The sequence below is a fragment of the Daucus carota genome, chromosome 7 (genome assembly GCF_001625215.2).
Source record: "Daucus carota subsp. sativus chromosome 7, DH1 v3.0, whole genome shotgun sequence".
Lineage (NCBI taxonomy): Eukaryota > Viridiplantae > Streptophyta > Magnoliopsida > Apiales > Apiaceae > Daucus > Daucus carota.
The window spans coordinates 579,705-599,967 of NC_030387.2; the positions used below are offsets into that span (position 1 = coordinate 579,705).

The 20,263-nt window shown below is 35.3% G+C and overlaps 3 protein-coding genes across 10 annotated transcripts in view; all 3 read left to right on the plus strand.

Moving 5' to 3' along the window:
• LOC135147820 (calmodulin-binding transcription activator 5-like) overlaps positions 1–7,065 on the plus strand; it is a 31,160-nt gene extending 24,095 nt beyond the window's left edge. For all 4 annotated transcript variants that reach the window (XM_064081451.1, XM_064081454.1, XM_064081452.1 and 1 more), the window contains 5 exons: positions 3,036–3,482; positions 4,507–5,204; positions 5,510–6,056; positions 6,267–6,569; positions 6,661–7,065. In XM_064081451.1, coding sequence (XP_063937521.1) covers positions 3,036–3,482; positions 4,507–5,204; positions 5,510–6,056; positions 6,267–6,569; positions 6,661–6,705 — 2,040 coding nt within the window. In that variant the 3' untranslated portion in view covers positions 6,706–7,065. The remainder of the gene's footprint in view (positions 1–3,035; positions 3,483–4,506; positions 5,205–5,509; positions 6,057–6,266; positions 6,570–6,660) is intronic.
• Positions 7,066–7,842: 777 nt separating this feature from the next.
• LOC108196683 (uncharacterized) lies at positions 7,843–14,005 on the plus strand. Of its 4 annotated transcripts, XR_010285648.1 has the most exons (10): positions 7,843–7,915; positions 8,234–8,502; positions 8,600–8,805; positions 8,893–9,256; positions 9,361–9,565; positions 12,203–12,310; positions 12,395–12,544; positions 12,632–12,695; positions 12,816–12,967; positions 13,352–14,005. XR_010285648.1 is itself a non-coding variant. In XM_064081469.1 (8 exons), exons 1-8 carry the CDS (start codon positions 8,264–8,266, stop codon positions 12,872–12,874), a joined length of 1,395 nt encoding a protein of 464 aa, XP_063937539.1. In that variant the 5' UTR covers positions 7,927–8,263; the 3' UTR covers positions 12,875–14,005. The 4 variants fall into 4 exon arrangements, 2 of the variants coding, with proteins under 2 accessions (XP_017219573.1, XP_063937539.1); XR_010285647.1 differs by lacking the exon at positions 7,843–7,915 and having other exon boundaries at positions 7,927–8,502; XM_064081469.1 differs by lacking the exon at positions 7,843–7,915 and having other exon boundaries at positions 7,927–8,502; positions 12,816–14,005.
• Positions 14,006–14,414: 409 nt separating this feature from the next.
• Positions 14,415–15,152, plus strand: LOC108196685 (large ribosomal subunit protein eL29z). Of its 2 annotated transcripts, none has more exons than XM_017364085.2 (3): positions 14,415–14,576; positions 14,717–14,828; positions 14,932–15,152. In XM_017364085.2, the coding sequence occupies exons 2-3, from the start codon at positions 14,727–14,729 to the stop codon at positions 15,013–15,015; spliced, it is 186 nt and encodes a 61-aa protein (XP_017219574.1). In that variant the 5' UTR covers positions 14,415–14,576; positions 14,717–14,726; the 3' UTR covers positions 15,016–15,152. The 2 variants fall into 2 exon arrangements, with proteins under 2 accessions (XP_017219574.1, XP_063937540.1); XM_064081470.1 differs by having other exon boundaries at positions 14,508–14,573; positions 14,715–14,828.
• The last annotated feature ends 5,111 nt before the right edge of the window (positions 15,153–20,263 follow it).

Below are 20,263 nucleotides of genomic sequence, written 5' to 3' on the forward strand. Positions count from 1 at the left end.
TTTACATTAGCTTCTCTTATTTTAGAGAAAGAATGTCCCCATGGTTTTGGAAAAGCAGTTTTTCAGCAGCAACAGGTCTACGTATCATATCACCATGGCCCAAATGAAAGTAAAAAGACTTCTAGCTCATGGTTCAATTGGACATGTAGGTTATATTCGTACTGGTTTCTCATGCGGAACCATAAAAGGGATTGAATCACTATTAATTGGTATTTTTATTTATAATCAATGACGATAGATGCATTTGCCATAGTTTCGGCATTACGGCAAACCTGTGTCAAATATATAGCAGATTTGGGCGTTCTAGCCAAAACGAATCCCGCCCGTGCTATAATTCAAAATTCGTTACTTTATAATTTAAATTTTAACATCATTGTACAATTGGTTTAACATTATTGGATGCCCATGATTTTTTTGCATGAGAAATTAAATGATAATGTTATGAAATTATTTTAATATTATTAACCAGTTGATTATATTTTCTTATAGAAATTTAGCTTTTACAATATTTTTTGTATTGTACATGGGTAGTATAAACAATCAACATTTTTATCATCTATCTGTAAATGTTTTCCTAATATTAATATGTGATAATGTGTTTTTTTGATTATTTTAAATCATATTTGTTATTTCTTCATTTGTAAGGAAAAGATATTATATATCTTGTATTGACTTTCTGCTTGTGTTTGAGTAGATTGTTGAATACGTTAGAGTTAAAAAAGAGGTACATGGTGATCGTGTTTGTCTTGGAGTTAAACAAGTTAGAGTTAAGAAGAGTTACATGGTGGTTAGTCTTTGTCTTAGAGGAGAACACGTTATAATTAAGAGGAGACGTGTTGTTGTGTCTCTCATTGTTTATATAACTTATTATTTATTTTTTTAAAAATCAGAGAAAAGGCTAAATTTAGGATGACCAAAAATATCTAACCAATCTATTACGAATTATCCTTATATCAGGTTATTATATTTTAGCATAGATAACTAAATCAATATATAGGGTCGTACTCAAGAGAGAACCAGTCCTTAAAATAGAACCATAGAACCATAGAACCAATAAGGTTCTGCTGCAGAACCATAAATTTTAAATAGATTTTTAAGATCTAAATCTAAATACATATTTTTTGCATCGTTATGTGTGTTCAAAAATAATTTTAAGATATAATACATAAACACGACAATTTTTGCATGTGCAGTTTTGCTGCAGAACCCTTATTAATACTAGAAGGTTCTAAGGGTTCTTAGGCTAATGGTTCTAAGAGGAACATGACCCATATATATATGTCAAAAAATATTACCAGATATCTATCTGATTTCTGCAACAGCACTTTTTCTTAATAAAAAAAAAAATCAAATTATACACATCAATCCTAAGCAAGAGTAATTCCAGTAAGAGCCTTAGGGTAATGTTATTGAAAGGATCTCTTAGTAACTCGCGGAAAGGTCATGTCCAATGTGTTAATAGTTACAATATCATATAGATAAGTTACTTTAACTAAATTGTTTTTAAAGAATAGGAGACAAGCTATTCAATACACATGTGCATAAGAACCTTAATTGTTATATCCATTATAAGCATATTCCTGAGGCAGGGACAACCCTAAATGCCAAGTTGTATTGGCCGGAAGGAAATATGGATATCATATTTATCACCAGTTTATAAATTACTTTTAAATCAATGAGTAGTTCATTTGGGGATTTCATTTTCTTACGGGGATTTTATATAAAGACTCTCCCAAATCTCCTGATTCTGTTAGTGTACAAATTTTTTGTGATACTGGATATGATTTTAAATATGAAAAAACCATGTGTAGAACGGGTGTTTATATTTATAAAAGTTATTCTATAATTAAAAACTATGATTAACTTATCAATTGACGTTATCTTTTTGAAAAACAAATATAATATAGAAGTAAAAAAAATAATTTTTAAAATTTGATATAAGTTTAATCTTATAGACTTATGGCAGAGATAGATGAATTGGTTTGCAGAAGGGAATCATTCAGAATACAAAGATATTATTCTTAAATTTTCTAAAAAAATAATATTTGCCAACTAGATTCATGCTGATATGTGTGTAATATTCAATGGTTTAAATATCAAAGTGGTCACCGAAATGGAGCTCATATATCACCAAAGTCATAATAAATATCAATCGGGTACCTCTAGATATGTCATGTGTTCGGGGAGTAAAACTAATATTAAACGAGTTTTACATATTTTTCTTGAATGTTACCACAACAAGTAAAAAGTTGTGAATTCCATCATTTTACGTAATATATTTAGATTTTAAAAAGTTTATTTACTATTTATTTTTAATTAAAACAATGAAAATAACTACAAAATTAACAATAAATTGTAAAAAAGCTTTTTAATATCTAAATATATTATCTTCAATACTTTAATTCACAACTTTTTACTTGGTTGGTGATAAAATTCAAGAAAAATGTGCAAAACTCAATTAATATTAATTTTACTCCCCGAACCCATATTTAGTACATGTTTGATATTTGTTGTGACTGTAGTGATTCAAATGATACCCCGTGAAGATCGGTGAGCAAAGTGACATACGCCCTCCACTTCATTACCCACTTTGATATTTAACTCAATATTTAATTACTAATATTAAATAAGATCTTACGTTTAAATTATTTTAGATTATTTGAAAATAGAAGACAACAAAGTTTGATGTACTCTGATAATTAAACACACTCACACATCTTGTCTATGACAAGATTTAAATCCTGGACGAGAGAGGCTATTGGCTTACGAGAACTTAGCTTGATGGTCTTTATTTCCAACAATGCAGCCACAGAGATGCATTCAAGCATATTTGTTGTTACATCTATAGACAAATGAAGAGAAAATATCTGTTGTATACTTCAGTGTCATACTTAACATTATACTAAGAATGCATGTGTCTTGACACATATATTAGTTATAATTGGGTCATTTAGGTTAACTTTTTTTGTAAAAAGAACGTTTGTATATTAGTTGGTCTGAACCACTATGGTTTAACTTTTCATTCTTGTTTACAGGAAGCATTATTAGAAAATACATCATTTGTGCAGCGCAGCCCTTTGTCAGTGGATATATGTTCTACAGAAAAGAATTCAAGACAAATAATTTCTGATCTAATTGCGGGGAACAATTATGATCATTTTAGTATCTCAAGAAATGTTATATCTGAAATCATGGATGGTCAATTTGATCCAAGTTTGCAGAGAAATGGCACCAGTAATTCCTTCGACACTATAAACAAAGATGGTCTTAAAACCAATGACAGTTTCGGAAGATGGATGACCACTGTCATGACTGATTCTCCAGATTCAGGGTTGACAGGTGACGAGAATTTGGAAGATTCTATTTCAACTGATCAGAAAGCGTCTACTTTAGCGTATCACGATCAGCCATCAGGCTTGGAACAAATATTCAGTATAACCGACGTCTCTCCTACATCCGCTCCTACAACTGAGGAAACCAAGGTTCTTTTTTTCAAGCTCTACACGCTGCCTTTGACTGATATTGTCATGTCACATACTGGATACATTTTATTAATCTATAAGGAGTATCTTCTATATTTGCTAAAGAATATATAATATAAAAGTATGAAAGACTGGGAATATAATTCCAGTATCTTCTGACATTAGTATATATAGTATAGCATCATGCTTGTTATGGATAGACTGGGAAGTGGAAAAATGTATTTAGAAATGAAGTTCAGAAAAACTTGATTGAGGCTTTATTTTCTCTTCCATAATGAACTATGACCACACAATCGTTAGAGTTTAACAATCTTTCTGCTTCTATATAACAGTAACTTCACACAGATATTCTGGACAAATACACTTGTTTGTCTATGCACAGTATCTATAATGGTACAGCTTTGGACTCCCTAATTATGTGTAGCTTATAATAGAAAAAGTTATATTTTGGTCAGCAATTTTGCAAGTTCATGGACTGGCATATGATATTATCCTAGTCACAGGTATATATTATTCTGACCTAAATCTATTTTTCTATTGATGTTTGAACTTTGAACCTTATGATTTCAATTAGTTTAGTTCACTTTGGAAGTCCTGTAGTGAACAGAACCTTAAGTGGCTTATCTGCTGCTAATTTTAACCGTAACTGTTGTAGACTAACGCTTCCAATTCCAAACTTATATGAAATGGAAATAAACAAAGATGAGCTGCAAGCACAAATGAGAAGTACTAGATATTAATTTGAATAAACTGAAGATTACCTAAGTTGTAAGATTTAATGAGCAGTTAAAAATTATACTGTTGTGTTTTCTGATCCTTGCAGTGTTAGGACAAATGCATTTGCTAATTGTTATCGACTTCAAAGAATTCATTAGCAATAAATCACCAGTCTATGGTTACTCTGAAAAATATGTTATATACTTGCTTTTTCCCTTTCCATATGAAGCAGACTTTTGTTTCTAATTGTATCTTCTTGATTTATATAGATAATGTTGTCATTGTTCATTAATACATACTGCTGCAGATTCTAGTTGTTGGATATTTTCATGAAGCACATTCCCCATTTGGAAACTCCAACTTACTTCTTGTATGTGGAGATGAACGTTTTCCTGCCGAACTTGTTCAACCTGGAGTTTACCGTTCTTTTATTTCATCGCACAAGCCTGGATTAGTTGATCTCTATGTAAGCTTTGACGGCCAGAAGTCTATCAGTCAAGTTGTGAACTTTGAGTATAAGTCCCCTCCGATGGAAAATTTGATCAATTTAACAGATGATGAATCAAAGTGGGTGGAATTTCAGAATCAAATGAGGCTTGCTCATTTACTGTTCTCTACATCAAGGAGACTTGGTACATATTCGACTATACTCTCACAGAATGCCCTCAAAGAAGCCAAATTGTTTGCTCAGAGAACAGCTCAAATTGGCAATGACTGGGGATCTTTTTTGAAATATATTAAAGACAATAGATTATCATTCCCACAAGCAAAAGACAATCTGTTTGAGCTAACTTTGCAGAATAGACTACGGGAATGGCTATTGGAGAGAATAGCAGAACGATGTAAAGTTACTGATTATGATGATCAAGGCCAAGGAGTAATTCATCTGTGTGCTATTCTTGGTTATAAGTGGGCTGTATATCAATTTTCGTTATCTGGCTTATCATTGGATTATCGGGACAAATTTGGGTGGACAGCTCTTCATTGGGCTGCATCTTGTGGAAGGTAAATAGGGTTATATTCCAGAAATTGTACTACTGCTTGAATATCTGCACCCTGTTTGATACCCTTTTTTCCTTTGCGTAATACCTTCAGTTTTTCCCTTCAAAATTAATTAGTGAATTTTCTTATGCTGGACGCTGCAGTGCATTGTAATTGCACTTATCATCATATTATTTCCAAGTTCTGGTTCTATTCTGAAATTTATTATTCGGATTTTGAAAAAATGCTAAGGGAAGCCCTTCTATTATAATGTTTCAGAGGTATATTTCCGTGTTTGTAATGCTGCTGACTGTTACATCTCATTTCAGGGAAGACATGGTTGCAACTCTTCTATCTGCTGGGGCAAAGCCAAATTTGGTCACTGATCCCACTTCAGAAAACCCTGGTGGATGTACAGCAGCTGATCTTGCATCCAAGCATGGTTATGATGGTTTGGCAGCTTATCTTGCAGAAAAGGGATTATTGCAACATTTTGCAGATATGACCATAGCCGGAAATGTCAGTGGTTCACTGCAGATCACTACAACTAATCCTACTAGCCCTGGGATATTTACTGAGGAGGATCTGTACTTAAAGGATACTCTTGCAGCTTATCGAACAGCTGCGGATGCAGCAGCACGCATTCAGGCTGCATTTAGGGAGCAATCACTTAGGGTGCAAGCCAATGCAGTAAAGTTCTCTAATCCTGAGGATGAAGCACGCAATATTATTGCAGCAATGAAAATCCAGCATGCATACCGCAACCATGGCACGAAGAAAAAGATGCTTGCTGCTGTTCAAATCCAACATCGATTCCGCACTTGGAAGATGCGAAGAGACTTCCTCAATTTGCGTCGTCACACTATCAAAATTCAAGTAAGTTATGCTTTCCAATATGACTAGTTAATTAAATCATATGACTATTGAAGCAACTCAGATTTTTTGTGTCCTTTTAATTGTTAAACGAACAGCTCACCATGATTTAAATGTTAAGACAACTGAGTTGGAAATAAGACTGTGACTGATATATCATACATGCTAGTTATAGAGTTATACTGTTTAGCTTTACCTGTTCCTGTTATGTAGGCTGTTTACAGGGGTTTCCAAGAGAGGAGAAAGTACCGAAAGATTATATTTGCAGTGGGAGTGGTTGAGAAGGCAATACTACGTTGGCGTATGAAGGGCAAAGGTTTCCGTGGTCTTCAGATTCCTGATGAAGCTACCAAAGACCCAGAACAAGAAGGTGAAGTGGAGGAATTCTTCAAAGCCAGCAGGAAACAGGCCGAAGAGCGCATTGAGAGATCTGTTATACGTGTTCAAGCCATGTTTCGTTCTAAGCGAGCTCAAGAAGATTACAGAAGAATGAAACTAGCACATAATAAAGCGGCTGTAAGCGATTTTAGTGTTATATGTATATATACTGTAAAGTTTGAAACACTATACCAATATGCATTAACCTACTTGACCTTTCTATGTGCAGCTTGAATATGAGGGGCTTCTCAATCCTGACACTGACATGGGTTAATTTAGCACAAGATAACGGCTATTCACCATTCTTGAGCTACAACACTGGTGCATCAGCAACTTATAACCGGTCCCTATTGTTAAATATAACATGTAGTTTTCGTAAATACCCTATGTAGATTACTGTAAGTAGTCCAAGATATGTAGCTCCTCTATACGTTTTTGCAAATATGAGAGCTTCATGACTGTAGGTTTGATGTTGTGCTGGCTTTCATTGCCCTTGTTATCTTGTTCCTAAGACCATCTGATTTGCACATTCAGTTGCCGCTATTAGTTTGTCCTTTGTGTGATGTTAATATGGTATGATACAGTTGCTTTGGTTTGACATGAATGAAACCATATATTAAGTTTTTGCTCCTTATTCTCTATTTGATACTATATGCTTGTAAGGTTGTATGCGGCTTGTTGATCAAGTGTCTACTTTTTATATGCTGAACCTGGAGTGGGGATGTGACTGCATATAGGGTCAAGATATAGAAGCCTTTGTGCAATTAGAGCATCACCCCCTTGAGTTGTACTTTTTTGTTGAGATGAAGAAACACAAGATATTGTTATGATGACTGCAGAGCTGAAAGCCTGAAACGATATCATTATTATATTATTGCTGTAGTTGTTAGCTGAGATGAAGAAATACAGGATATTGTTATGATGACTGCAGAGATAAAATGACATTATTAATTATACAATCGCCGGAGTTGTTGGAATAAGTCCTCGGAGAAGAGTCGACAGAAGTCATAGAATAGTCGTTCAAAGATGTAGACTTAGCGCTATTGAAACTCCCGAAATTTCGTTGTAAGTAATAATAGTTGGCCTGAAATATATATATTTACAAAAATATTAAGTTGCAACAAGTTATACGAAATTGTATTAGCATATTCGTAATTATTTTCAAAAATAATAAAATTACAATTTTTTTTTACAAAAAATAGTATATTTGCTAAATTCCCTGATTATTATTATGTCACCCATAAATTCTATTTTCTTAATTTATTTATTATCTTGGAGCATAACAAATATAAGTGGGGTAAAAGGGCTGATATCAGGATCTGGACTTCACAATGGCCCAATTCAGAAGCCCATAACTTTGTAAAAGAAACACCCCCTGGGCTGGGCGTCGCCGCGCAGGGCTCTTTAAACCCCCAAACACAAACGCAAATACTAATAGTTCTTTTGTTTCTCATCTTCTTGCTAAAAAATCCGCGCTTCACCAGGTATCTATCTATTCTATCTGTAGACTGTAATCGTGAAATTTTAAGCTCGCTGAAATTGTAAAACATTTTTTTTTTTAAATCTCGTTCTCATTAAGCGAGCTAAATATCTGTTCAAAGAATTTGAGTATAATTGACCGTGTTGATTATTGTTGATTTGGATTAGTTGCTCGTTGATTTTAGTATATGTTCTTTGACAATGGAATGGAATACACGAAAGTTAGCATTTATACTTTAAACCTGAATTGCATAGCGGCCGATATATAGGCTGAGTCGGCGATTTTACAGCACTGCGCATCACTTAATTATCAAATCTACCAGTTCTAGGTCGAGTTTTTAGGGTTGGGTAATATGAGAGGAGGCAGCCAGTACAAGAAGAAGAGGAAGAGAGGTGCGGAGCGGAGCATCCACCCTCGAAACAAATACTCCGATCATCCGCCTGATTTCAAACTCCTAGCTTCACTTTACCCATCTTTCAGTCCCTACGTGTTTTACTCTCGCGATGGCCGACCTAGCATCGACTGGACCGACTTCAATGCCACTCGTCAACTTACCCGCATCCTTCTCCTCCATGATCATGGAATTAATTGGTACTCTTGTTTTTCGTTTTCTGTTGGCTTACCTCTTTTATGCACTAGAATGCGTTTCCAATACAATTATGATATCTTAGCTGAATTGTTTTTCTAGGTGGATTCCTGATGGGCAGCTCTGTCCCACGGTTCCCAACAGATCGAATTACATTCATTGGATTGAAGATCTTTTGGCGTTGGACATTATCCCTAACTCACATCCCAATGCTGATGTTGTGAAGGGTTTTGATATTGGAACTGGAGCAAATTGTATTTACCCTCTTCTCGGTGCTTCTCTTCTTGGTTGGAGCTTTGTTGGATCAGGTAATTGTTATGTCGTGCCAATTTTTATTGATTGAATGGAGTACATCTTTTCAAGAGACTAAAAGATGGTGCTTAATTTGGTTGCAGATGTGACAGATGTGGCGCTCGACTGTGCAAAAACTAATGTACAAAACAATCCTCACATTGCTGAACTGATTGAGATCAGAAAAGTTGAAAGCTACACAGGAACTCGGGAAGATCAGGATGAGCTTCACTCGGGTGTGATTGAGAGTTACCATAAACTGCCTATTTTACTTGGTGTTGTCAAGGATGGTGAAATCTTCGATTTTTGCATGTGCAATCCTCCATTTTTTGAGACAATTGAAGAAGCCGGTTTAAATCCTAAGACTTCTTGCGGCGGGACACCAGCTGAGATGGTCTGTCCTGGTGGTGAACAAGCTTTCATTACTCGCATAATCATGGACAGTGTCCAGTTAAAGCAGTCTTTTCGGTAATGAATTTATTTTATATTATATGGATTATGGTAAAGTCGCATACAATTGCTTAAGTCAATATTGTCATAAATAATATATATACTGACCTCATCCTATTTAGGTGGTATACTACAATGGTTGGAAGAAAAGCAAACCTAAAAACTCTAACATCAAAGCTTCGGGAAGTTGGAGTCACTATAGTTAAGACAACTGAATTTGTCCAAGGCCAAACTTGCCGCTGGGGTCTTGCTTGGTCCTTTGTACCTCCTTCCACAAAGCTAGTAAAGTGTCACGTAATCAAAAGTGACCTTTCCTTCATGCTTGAGGTATGGATTTAGTTTACTGAATGTTCTACTATAATGAGATTGTTTAATTTATGGGTTAGGCACCTTCAAGCTGTAGAATACTCCCTTTATGTGTACTATGAACTTGTCTTACACTAAGATGATATAAATGGTGAATGGCATTTGGGTCTGGATATTGTAATCTATTAGCTAATGTCCCATATGATGCATGGTTATTTTTAACATTTGTTATTTTATTTATATATATTTTGATTTTGTAATTTCTATAGATTTGAATATAATACCCTTTGTGCCAACCATTTGTTTACACTTTCCTTTCTGGGATTTACCTTCTAATTATTTGCATTTCAAAACTTACCTAAAATAGTAAAATGTTATGATATAAAAAGTAACTACATCCACTACTTTCCCTGACTATACACATTTTATACATTAAATATCAATCGGTACCACTACTTTATCCACTTTTCTTTATCTTTCCCACTGCTCTATACATTTTGCTTAATCTCCATCCCCAACCCATTTGTAAACAAATGGGAGGGACAGAGGGAGTATAAATTAGGACTTAGAGATGTGTTTAAGTTATAATAGATTTATAAAATAGTTAGGTGTTAGATATGTGTTTAAACTAGAATAGTTGTATGTATTTCGATCGGAATTACTTGTTTCAATATTTTGGCCTGGAAACAGATTCTAACTACCAATGTTTTAGTGTTTCGGCTTTGATTATATTGCTTGTGGCACATCATATATTTTTCAAAAAATATTCACTTTAATGTTCAAATTAAAAACTTATTATCATTTAAATTGTTTAGTGAGTATTAGTAAAAAATTTAGTCGCTACTTTACACATGTCATGTCAGGTCAATTTTTCCACTTCAATGAATTTTTTTTAAGATTAGTGTAATTTTATGATGATTACTATTTGATTTTCTTTGAACTCCCATCATCAAAAAACAATTGAGTTGTGATTTTTTATGTTGATCTTAGAATTCTAAAATTAGAGTATTAATTAATCTGGTATAGTGTCCATAAAGTTTTGAAAGCAAATTGTTGGAGTAATATCTTTATATGATATTATTAGTTGAATAGTATCATATAAAATAATTTGGCTGTATAAATCTTATCTATTTTTTAAAAGTTAATAATATTAATAATTCAAACTTCATTATATACTTGAAACTCTTTTTACGTACAAACCCTTATCGTTATATTTCGTTTGCACCGTTAATATCATACATATATAATATTTGGGGGGCATTTGGATGGGGGGATTTGAGGGTGGTTAACGGGAATGAGAACTTCCTACTTGCAGTGGTGTTTTGCTAGGAATTAGTATCTTAGTATGTCCCTCACTATTCGAGAGGTGAAGAGCTCTCCCAGATATATAAACCTGACAATAACAATGATAATAATAGATCCCCAATTCCATTTCCCTCCATATATTACCCAGTCTTATCTTATTCGATTGTAAAACCTCCATGCTATACTTATAACAATTGAATATCTTTTTCTGCCCTTTTGCTATACTTTGTCTCTTGTATGTGATAAGAGGTGGATTACTATCCTGCTTAGCTTTTATGGTTAGGTTTGTTGGTAGAGCTGGAATGGAATGGGTCGATGATTTCAAATCCATGGTTACCCCGAGAATTTTAACTTTCTTATTTATTTTTTCATTCAAAACCGCTGACTTCTTTGTTAATCTCTTTCTTCGTTAAGTAATAAATGGATTAAAGTAATTATAGAAAAGGATCAAATTATATGTAAATTATTTTGAGGCTTATTTTAATTTGGATTTTTTTTTCAAAAAGAAGTCTTTTGTCCTTTTTAAAAAATAAAGACAATTATTTTTTTACTAACATAAAATTTTATAATTAAAATTGATTTTCGTTCCAATTTGGACCTCATATTAATCCAAACAGCTTAATATAGTGAACTCATTTCCAGTCCATCACAATCCAAACGGCTCTAGTAATATCATTTCCAGTCCAGCTTCCCAATTTAATCTGCAATCCAAACCTCATCCTCATTCCTAATTCTCATTCCCATCTGCAATCCAAAAGCCCCCTTAGAATCTATTGCTAAGTTCTTTGGTTGCTTTCTTCACAATTACCAAGTAATATGTTTATTTATTATTAAAAATACATTTTCAAATATAAATAATACTATTAGAGTATACTTTTGAACATATCGCATATGATTTTTTTCTCGTATTTATTATATTTTGGATTGAATTGAGATTTTATTAAAGAGATATTAATATTTTAGTAGTCAAGAAGAGTTCTTAAATTAGGGGAGAAACAAATTTAAAGAAAAGATGTTTTGGGCTCCAGGTAATAACTTTACTATTTTTCCTATATCTGGAGTTCTTAAGTTGGATTTTGATGATTTTACAGCCCACACGAAATTCACAAAATAATCTTTAATTCAGTGAAGGTTTAACAATAATAATTCAATTGGTGAAAAAATATTTATAAATTTCATAATAACAATCATACTCTATTAAAAAAACAAATTTATGTGTGGTTTAAACCATAAAAGCATAAATTTTATCTGTATTTAAATATAATATACATAAATATCATATTTGCAGATTATGTATCACTTGTAATTTCTAGTTTGTTGTGTTTCCTGAAAATATGACATCGTACTTATCAGGGTATCCAACGGAAATACAGCGCGATTGATGTTTTGCAGTCAGTGGAGTCCTTCTTCAGTAGTGGTGGAGCATCCTGCAAATCAGATGTTGCATTATTCCAGATTAATGTATGTACAGAAATTCTACTAGCAGTTTGAAATTAAATCAAAAAGTTTATTGCTAACCTGTATTTTGATATCTTGTAAAATTAGATTAGAGCTTCAAAGTATCACTGTGATGCACTGTTAAACGACAGGACACTAGAGACTTTTAAAGCTCAAAGTTGTCAATATGCGCATACAACATCAAATGTTTCAGATGGTTCGAACTCTCTATCAGATGAATTGCATTTTCGCATCTCGGTAATATTAAAGAGCTTTGTACTTTATTGGAGTGATCCTCCACTTAAAAAACATATCTCATTATAAGCATTTGTCATTATTTCACAGGTCTTTCAGCAAATACCAGGCACACTTTTGGTGAAGGGATCATTGCAGCAGAAAGAAAACCAAGGTATTCAATCATTTTATTATCACCATCCTCTTCCATACAGTAAATGGAAGACTCATTCTGGCTAATTCTTTGATACTGCCAACAGTTGAAAAATATTGATGCAAATTTTATCTTTTGTAGGCATGTTGTTATTGATCTTTCAACACTTGGAGTCTACTCTACGGAATAAATTTTGCTGAGGAACAGATTCTTCTGATGTATCTTGCTGTGCTAGATAACACTACAGTAAACTAACTATGCTTCAGGTTGACGGGGAGAATTGCAAATTCAGGGTACGAGTGTTTTGCATAGAATATGTTGTCTTTTGAGTTTTAGCTCTTAAAGTATGTCATCATGTTGTTTAATAGTGTTGAATTCTAGATTTCATTAAAACTCTCCTGCATGTTTGTATTCTAGTTAACACTAGTTTTTATACATCTTTTTATAGAAGGTAACTGGAAACATTACATGCACAAGTTGCAAACATTATATATACAATTTGCGAAGAAAGATTTTGACAAGCATTTTAATTATTAAAGTACATTGAGAACATAGGTAAACTACACTTGTTAACACGTTCTTACTATATGAATATTGAATGTAGTGGTTGCACAATCATTTGAGTGAAATTTAGAATTATTTTTAGAGTTATGATGATTTGGCAGCCTATCTTGCAGAAAAGGGATTATTGCAACATTTTGCAGATATGACCATTGCCGGAAATGTCAGTGGTTCACTGCAGATCACTAGAACTAATCCTACTAGCCTGGGATATTTACCGAGGAGGATCTGTACTTAAAGGATACTCTGGCAGCTTATCAAACAGCTGCAGAATGCGGATGCAGCAGCACGCATTCAGGCTGCATTTAGGGAGCAATCACTTAGGGTGCAAGCCCATGCAGTAAAGTTCTCTAATCCTGAGGATGAAGCACGCAATATAATTGCAGCAATGAAGATCCAGCATGCATACCGCAACCATGATTACTGTAGGTAGCTCAAGACATGTAGCTCCTCCATACGTTTTTGCAAAAATGGGAGCTTCATGACTGTAGGTTGTATGCAAATATGGTTTGACATGAATGAAACCATATACTAAGTTTTTGCTCGTTATTCTCTCTTTTCATTGGTACTATATGCTTGTAAGGTTGTATGCGGCGTATTGATCAAGTGTCTGCTTTTTATACGTTGAATCTAGTCTGTACCGGAAGTGGGGATGTGATTGCATATAGGGTCAAGATATGGAAGCCTTTGTGCAATTAGTGCATTTTAATTTGTACAGTTACTTGCACAATAACTTTTCAGCTGAGATTAAGAAATACAGGATATTGGCATGTCTCGTCTGTAAGACAAGATTTTCTTTGCTTGCTGCTACCTTTGTGTGTGTGAAACAGTTCAAAAAAATAAACAATGCCTTTAGCAGCAAAAATATGGCTTCACTAATTAGCAGGAAAAAAAAAACATGGCTTCACCTGCATTTCCAGTGCACAAAAGAGAAATCTTTCCTTCCATAGGTGTTAATAAAATAAAATTTCGGTACCATTTCATATTTTAAGCAATCAAATTTTTAGTTCAAATTCCGAGGCTTTTAAAACCAAAAACAAGTCCGATTCGTATAATTTATAAAATTGAGTTTAAACAATTGAGTTCACGGGTCCTTTTATAATTAATATGTCACCCACTAATTCTTTTTTCTTAATTAACTTGGATTATATCTTGGAGCATAACAATTTTAAGATGCCAAATGGGCTGATATCAAGATCTTGACTTCACAATGGCCCAATTCAAAAGCCCAAAACTCTGTCAAAAAAACACCCCGCTCTTTAAACCCTAAAAACAAACGCAAATAGTAAGTTCCCCTGTTTCTCATCTTCTTTGCTAAAAAATCCCAAGGCGCCGCACCAGGTATCTCTCTGTCTATCTATAATCATGAGATTTTAAGCTCACATTTTTGTATTAAAATCTCCTTCTAATTAACCGAGCTAAATATCTGTTAAAAAAATTGAGTATAATTAGACGTGTTGATTATTATTGATTTCGATTAGTTGCTGAGAGATGGCCAAGTCGAAGAATCATACAGCTCACAATCAATCAGCCAAAGCACACAAGAATGGTATCAAGAAGCCCCGGAAGCAACGCAACATCTCCACCCGTGGCGTAAGTTTTATCGATCCCGGTCGATTTATGTGTAATTAGTCTGGTTGATTATTTAAATTGTGTGTTTGTTTGTTTTAATTTTGATGTGTGTTTGAAATGACAGATGGACCCCAAGTTCTTGAGGAACCAGAGGTATGCCAGGAAGCACAACAACAAGGCTGATGAGTCTGCCTCTGCGGAAGAGTGAAGTGGTTGAATCTTTTGAATTAGGATTATGTTTCTTCGTATAATTGTGTTGAATCAGTGTTACTGTAACTGTTGAACCTTATAACATTTAATGTTGAAAGTTTTATTTGAATCCTATTTTTTGTTGTTTGGATGTTATTTGCGAGTTTTGTGGCATATGTTGTTTTAAGTGTGGATGATCACCTATTCACTTTACCTGTTTGCAGCCTTTGAGGAATTGTATTCAGTAGTATTGAAAATTCAATATGCAACATTTGATGCAATACAGTTTAATTAATTTATTTTTTTTGCTCTGATGGTATAAGGGTAAGATTGGTTGGGTCGCAGAGGTCTATAGTTCTTCAGGTTTGACAGGGTAATTAATTGTTCAAAGTTGTGATCATGCTTCTGGTTTATACATGGGGTCTTCAGTATTTGACTATTTGCGTATGTACAATGTAGAAATATTATGTCACGATAATTTGGTCACACGTAGTTTTGCATGAGGAAGTGGACTTAATATGGGGAAAATGGGATTATCTAGCTATGCACTTTAAGAGTATTTAGTTTGTGTTTACGTTTTTTTAAACCTACATTGGCTGATGCGATAATAGCAGTTATGAAGGGTTTTAATCTATCAATATGGTTGGTTGTGAGTGAAGGAATGAAATGAGATGGGAGGAAATTCAGAGTTTATGAACTAAATTATAGGGAACATGGAAGACTATATAAAATCATGATGAGATTTGGGGGAAAACAGGTGGGACGAGAAAACTAGTTTTATTTTCTTCATAATTTCATTCATTCCAAGCAGATGGGGATGGAGTGTATGGCTATATGTTTAGTTGATAGGCATGTTCTTCTGTCAAGGTCTCCATTTCTTATCATATCAATTTTCCCTCCAAAATCTCATCAAACAAATTTTGTGTTCATTACTTTTTTTCAAAGTCCTTCCACTTTAGTGTCTTTTTTATATTTTGTCTTATTCCATTCCTTTCTGTTCACCCCTATCTATTAGGTTATGTAGTAATTTGCAGTAATTTGTTGCAAGCTTTGGTGGTCGGGACTCGATCCATACAAATGTTTGCAAGCTAAGAGATGTACAACTGATGATTTAACAGCCGTCGCGTAGAGAAATATATGGGTTATATTTCTTTTTTTTGCTGATTTATATGGGTTAGATTTTAAAGGAGCCAGCCGTGTCAAAAAGGGTGTTGTTCCATTTAACAACGGTCGGGTGGAGAAATAAATGAGTTGGATTTTAAGGGAGACGCAAAAAAAATAATCACGAGTAGCACTATTTGTTGCATGGAAAAATATAATTGTATGAATATTAATAAACAAAAAATTGAAAAATACAAAATTGATGTGAGAATCTGGTAGCCAGTCGGTAATTTTGATCGATTTAGTGTCAAACCAAATAATCAGAGACCATTTTCAAATAATCAAAGTAAATATAACAACGGGTGGTGACTGGTGAGATTATAGGGATTCTATTGATATATATAATTTTTCAAAAGAAATAATAAAGTAATTTGCTTTCAAAAAAAAGTAATTTGACGTGAGGATTTACTGTCCAGATAATTTTCGCATATTATCAAACTAGTTTTCAAATTATCTGAGTATATTAAATCAGCTAGTTTCTGTCCAGAACACTTGAAAATGAGCTTAAGGCAAAAAGATGTTTGATGCTTAGCAAAAAAAAAAAGATGTTTGATGGGGATGATATTGCACTAGTTGACATTTCTGGTAGTTTCGTAGCACTCTGGCTTACTGGAGTTGGTGAGAATAAAGTTATAAAATTGAACACAAAACACAAACGAAAGGGTACCGAAGTATACGTAGACTATGCGATATTGTGAAAAATCAAGGAGGTTGTTTGTGGACAAGTAATTTTCCCAAAACAGTGGGGAGTGTTGATGACTTTTGGTTTTTCATGTGGAAATTGTGAAGGCTAGTTGAATAATGGAGAACCTCCTAGTCCTTCTAAACAAGCTTGAATTCTCTTGTCGAATTAATTGAATATCTAATCATACATGAAACCAAATATAGGGGCTGTTTGGCAGACAGAAGCAGAAGCTGCTTCTGGCTTCTGTTTCTCTTGACCCGTTTGTGTAAATAAGTAGAAGCACTTTTAAGAAGCTGAGAATGTTAGCTTCTCTCTCACAGTTTCTGCTTTATTAACTTATTTACTTCTCACTTCTACTCCACTTCTTTAGTTTAACTAAGAAGTCACTCCTTTTAAGCTAACCCAAACGGCCCATAGTTTTGTCAACTTCTGGTGTGCATCCATAAATAGCTCAATACCATTCCCTTTGGAACAACAATTTTGTAGAGCTCGAATAGCAAAACAGATTTTTCGACAAGTTTCAAAAGCCAACCTTTCTAACAATGGGTGATCAACAAGTGAAGCTGTTTATAAAAATACAACTTTAAGTCGTGTTTTCAGTTGAAAACGCAATTTTAAGTCGTGTTCAGCTGAAAAAGCAACTTCAAGTCGTGTTTTTCTCAAAAAAATTAAAACGTAACTTCAAGTCGTGTTTTAGAGTAACAGTTGGGGCCATTTTTCCAAAAAATGACATTGAGGCCTATTTATCTTAAAATAGTGATTTTTAGGACCTTTTCTCTATTTGCAATGCTTTACATGTCGTAGTCATTACCATTGTTTAAAATTCATTTTCCAATTTAAAAGGTATTTTAAAACATCTGTTTTCTTTTTTATGTTGTACTCATTTGCTTCATGCAAATTGACACATTCTTTGGGTTGTGATTCACAGTGTCATCCTGTTATATGGAAGATCAGGGTAGCCGAGGTGAGGAACTTTGCCTGGTAGGGAAGAGTTGTTGGCCTTTTTACGATCTTATCTTCCACCATCTACTTAGTTTTTGGTTTTCCCATGAAATAAGAGTGCTTGTAATTCAAACTTGACATGAATAAAGAGTTTGTTGAGTCCAAAGTCCCCATTAGTGTGACTAGAAATTTTTAATCTTGATATATGATCTCCGTACACCCTCCTCTTAAAAGCTTGAGATGTTACGAGACCACATTACCAAGATCGTATATTATATTCTAACACAAACATACATTCTGTGTTGAGAACGAATCCATCTAAAATTTTAAGGTGTTGGAGGAAAGCCCCAAATCTATATTTTTAACGGATAAATTCTGAGATTAGCATCTTTTTTAACTGAGAAAAACTAATTTCAATCTGATATATTCTAACTGTTTCCTGAAGGTTTGTTTACTAAAGAATTAAGGTATTGATAAGGCCATTTTTGTATCTCCCATGAGATAAGGCCATTTCTGTATCTCCCATGTGTCTCTTTGCTGTTCTTCTTCTTCTCGTCGTGTGGTGCACCTGCTAGGGTAGGGTTCCTGCAAAACAACGCTCGATCGGTGGTGTTGTCCGATTCGCGCCTCCGGCGTGACAATCAGTCTTGGTTTTCTAAGAGAAGAGAATTAGACTAGAGATTAAGGCTTACCCCATTACTCTCTTGCTTCTCCTATTTATAACTGGTGAGATGAGTGCGGCTGCATGGCATCACGTGATCTATGTCGTGCCACCCGGCTGAGAGGAGATGACGGGCATCCAAGGCTCGATGTCCGCCTCAAGACCTCGGACAGCGGGTTGCGGGATAGCGGGCTGCAGGATGGATCATGGGTGACGGAGTTGGCGGGTATTATCTGGTCTCCGGGGTGGATTAATATTATATTTAAGGAGGCCCCTATCACCCACAGAGACAGGTGTCACTGATTTAGACAGGTCCTTATCATTGCCCCCCTGCTTTCTCGTGATGGCCCTTGGGTCAGAGCGGGGAAGTATATGAATGTGTTGTGAACAAATGTTTGTTTTTACGTTGAAGTCTGGCTCTTTGTTTTAGCAGCACGTGCTTCCAGTCATGCCCCCCGCCTCCGGCATGGCGGATGACGGACTTTTAGTTGGTGCTCACGGCTGCGGGTTTCTCAAGTCAGGGGTTGATGTCGGGTGTTTTCTAGTTTTAACGTCACCTTGGCCGCTGTTTTGCTGACGTATACACGAGTCCACATGTGGCTGGTTGAGGTGGTCCTTATCAGATGCCATTCTTGACTTGATGTGTGACTCTTATCGTATGAGTGTTGAGAAAACTTGTTGGTACGGGGACAATATCAGTTGTCGCTACCAAGCGTGCGCTGAGGATGTTTGAGCTTTCATAAGTGGGTGGATCCCCTTGTTTACACCCGTTGTCGCGAAGCCCTCAAGAAATTGCAAGAGCGCCATCATGCTGAGAATAAAAGTAGTCGTCGCTGTAGGGATGTCATGGCTTCCTTATATGAAGATTGGTTTGAAGAAAAGAAACAGAAGTCTTTCTACTTTTCCGTTTGCTCTTTGTTTTAGTCTTTCTCGTTCCACGTTGTTTTTATATTTGTTTTGGTGTACCCCTGCCCCCCCCCCCCCCCTAGTGGTAGGTGGGATGATGCCATTGACTGGGTCGAGGGTAACATCGCGGCTACGACTTATGGAGTGATGAAAGAAATGTGTCAATGGTGGGGGAATGGATCGGGAGTAATTTTGTGGGTGGCCTCTGGCGTATAGAAGTGTATCGTGTGTATTTATGGTGTTGCCCCCCAGCGTGTATAAATATACCGTGCCTGTTGATGACACGTTGTGATGAATGTAAGCACAGTAAGTTGTCAAGTTGTGGTGGTGTTTGTTGCCCCCCTGTGTGTAAAATGTATTAATTGTTAATGTTGTTGTGGCGTACTTAAGGCTTGTTTGTCTCCCGCTTGTGTGTTTGTGTGCTTTGTGTTAACATCATTAGTTTGGTGTGCTTTCATCTTTTTGTGTCTGGAATGTGTATAGATCCTAATGATGATGTCCCACTAGCCGCGAGGTTTAATCGGAGAAGGGGTACCCCCGGGTTGGTCAACAGCGGGGGATGCCCGACGTTGACTAGTAAGCGAAAGGGTGAGGGAGAAGAAGGCAAACAGAAGGCTTTGGATGCTCTATCGAGCTTGCAGGGGGTTGCCGAGCTTAGTAGGAAATTATCGGAGGTGGAAGGTGTACGGGATAAAACGCATGGATTGTTTCCGGGTCTGGAGGAAGAAAGAAACGGGCGATTGTTGGCTGTTGTTATTTCGAGGGAAGATATTGTCGAAGAGTTTCGCGCGAATGAGGTGTATAAGCAAAAGATGATTAGTTCTCGGGTGGCGGCCGTTACCACATATAAGGGTTGTGAAGAGTTTTGATGAAGAGTTGACGCGGGCTGCGGAGTGAGGTGTAGCGGATTTC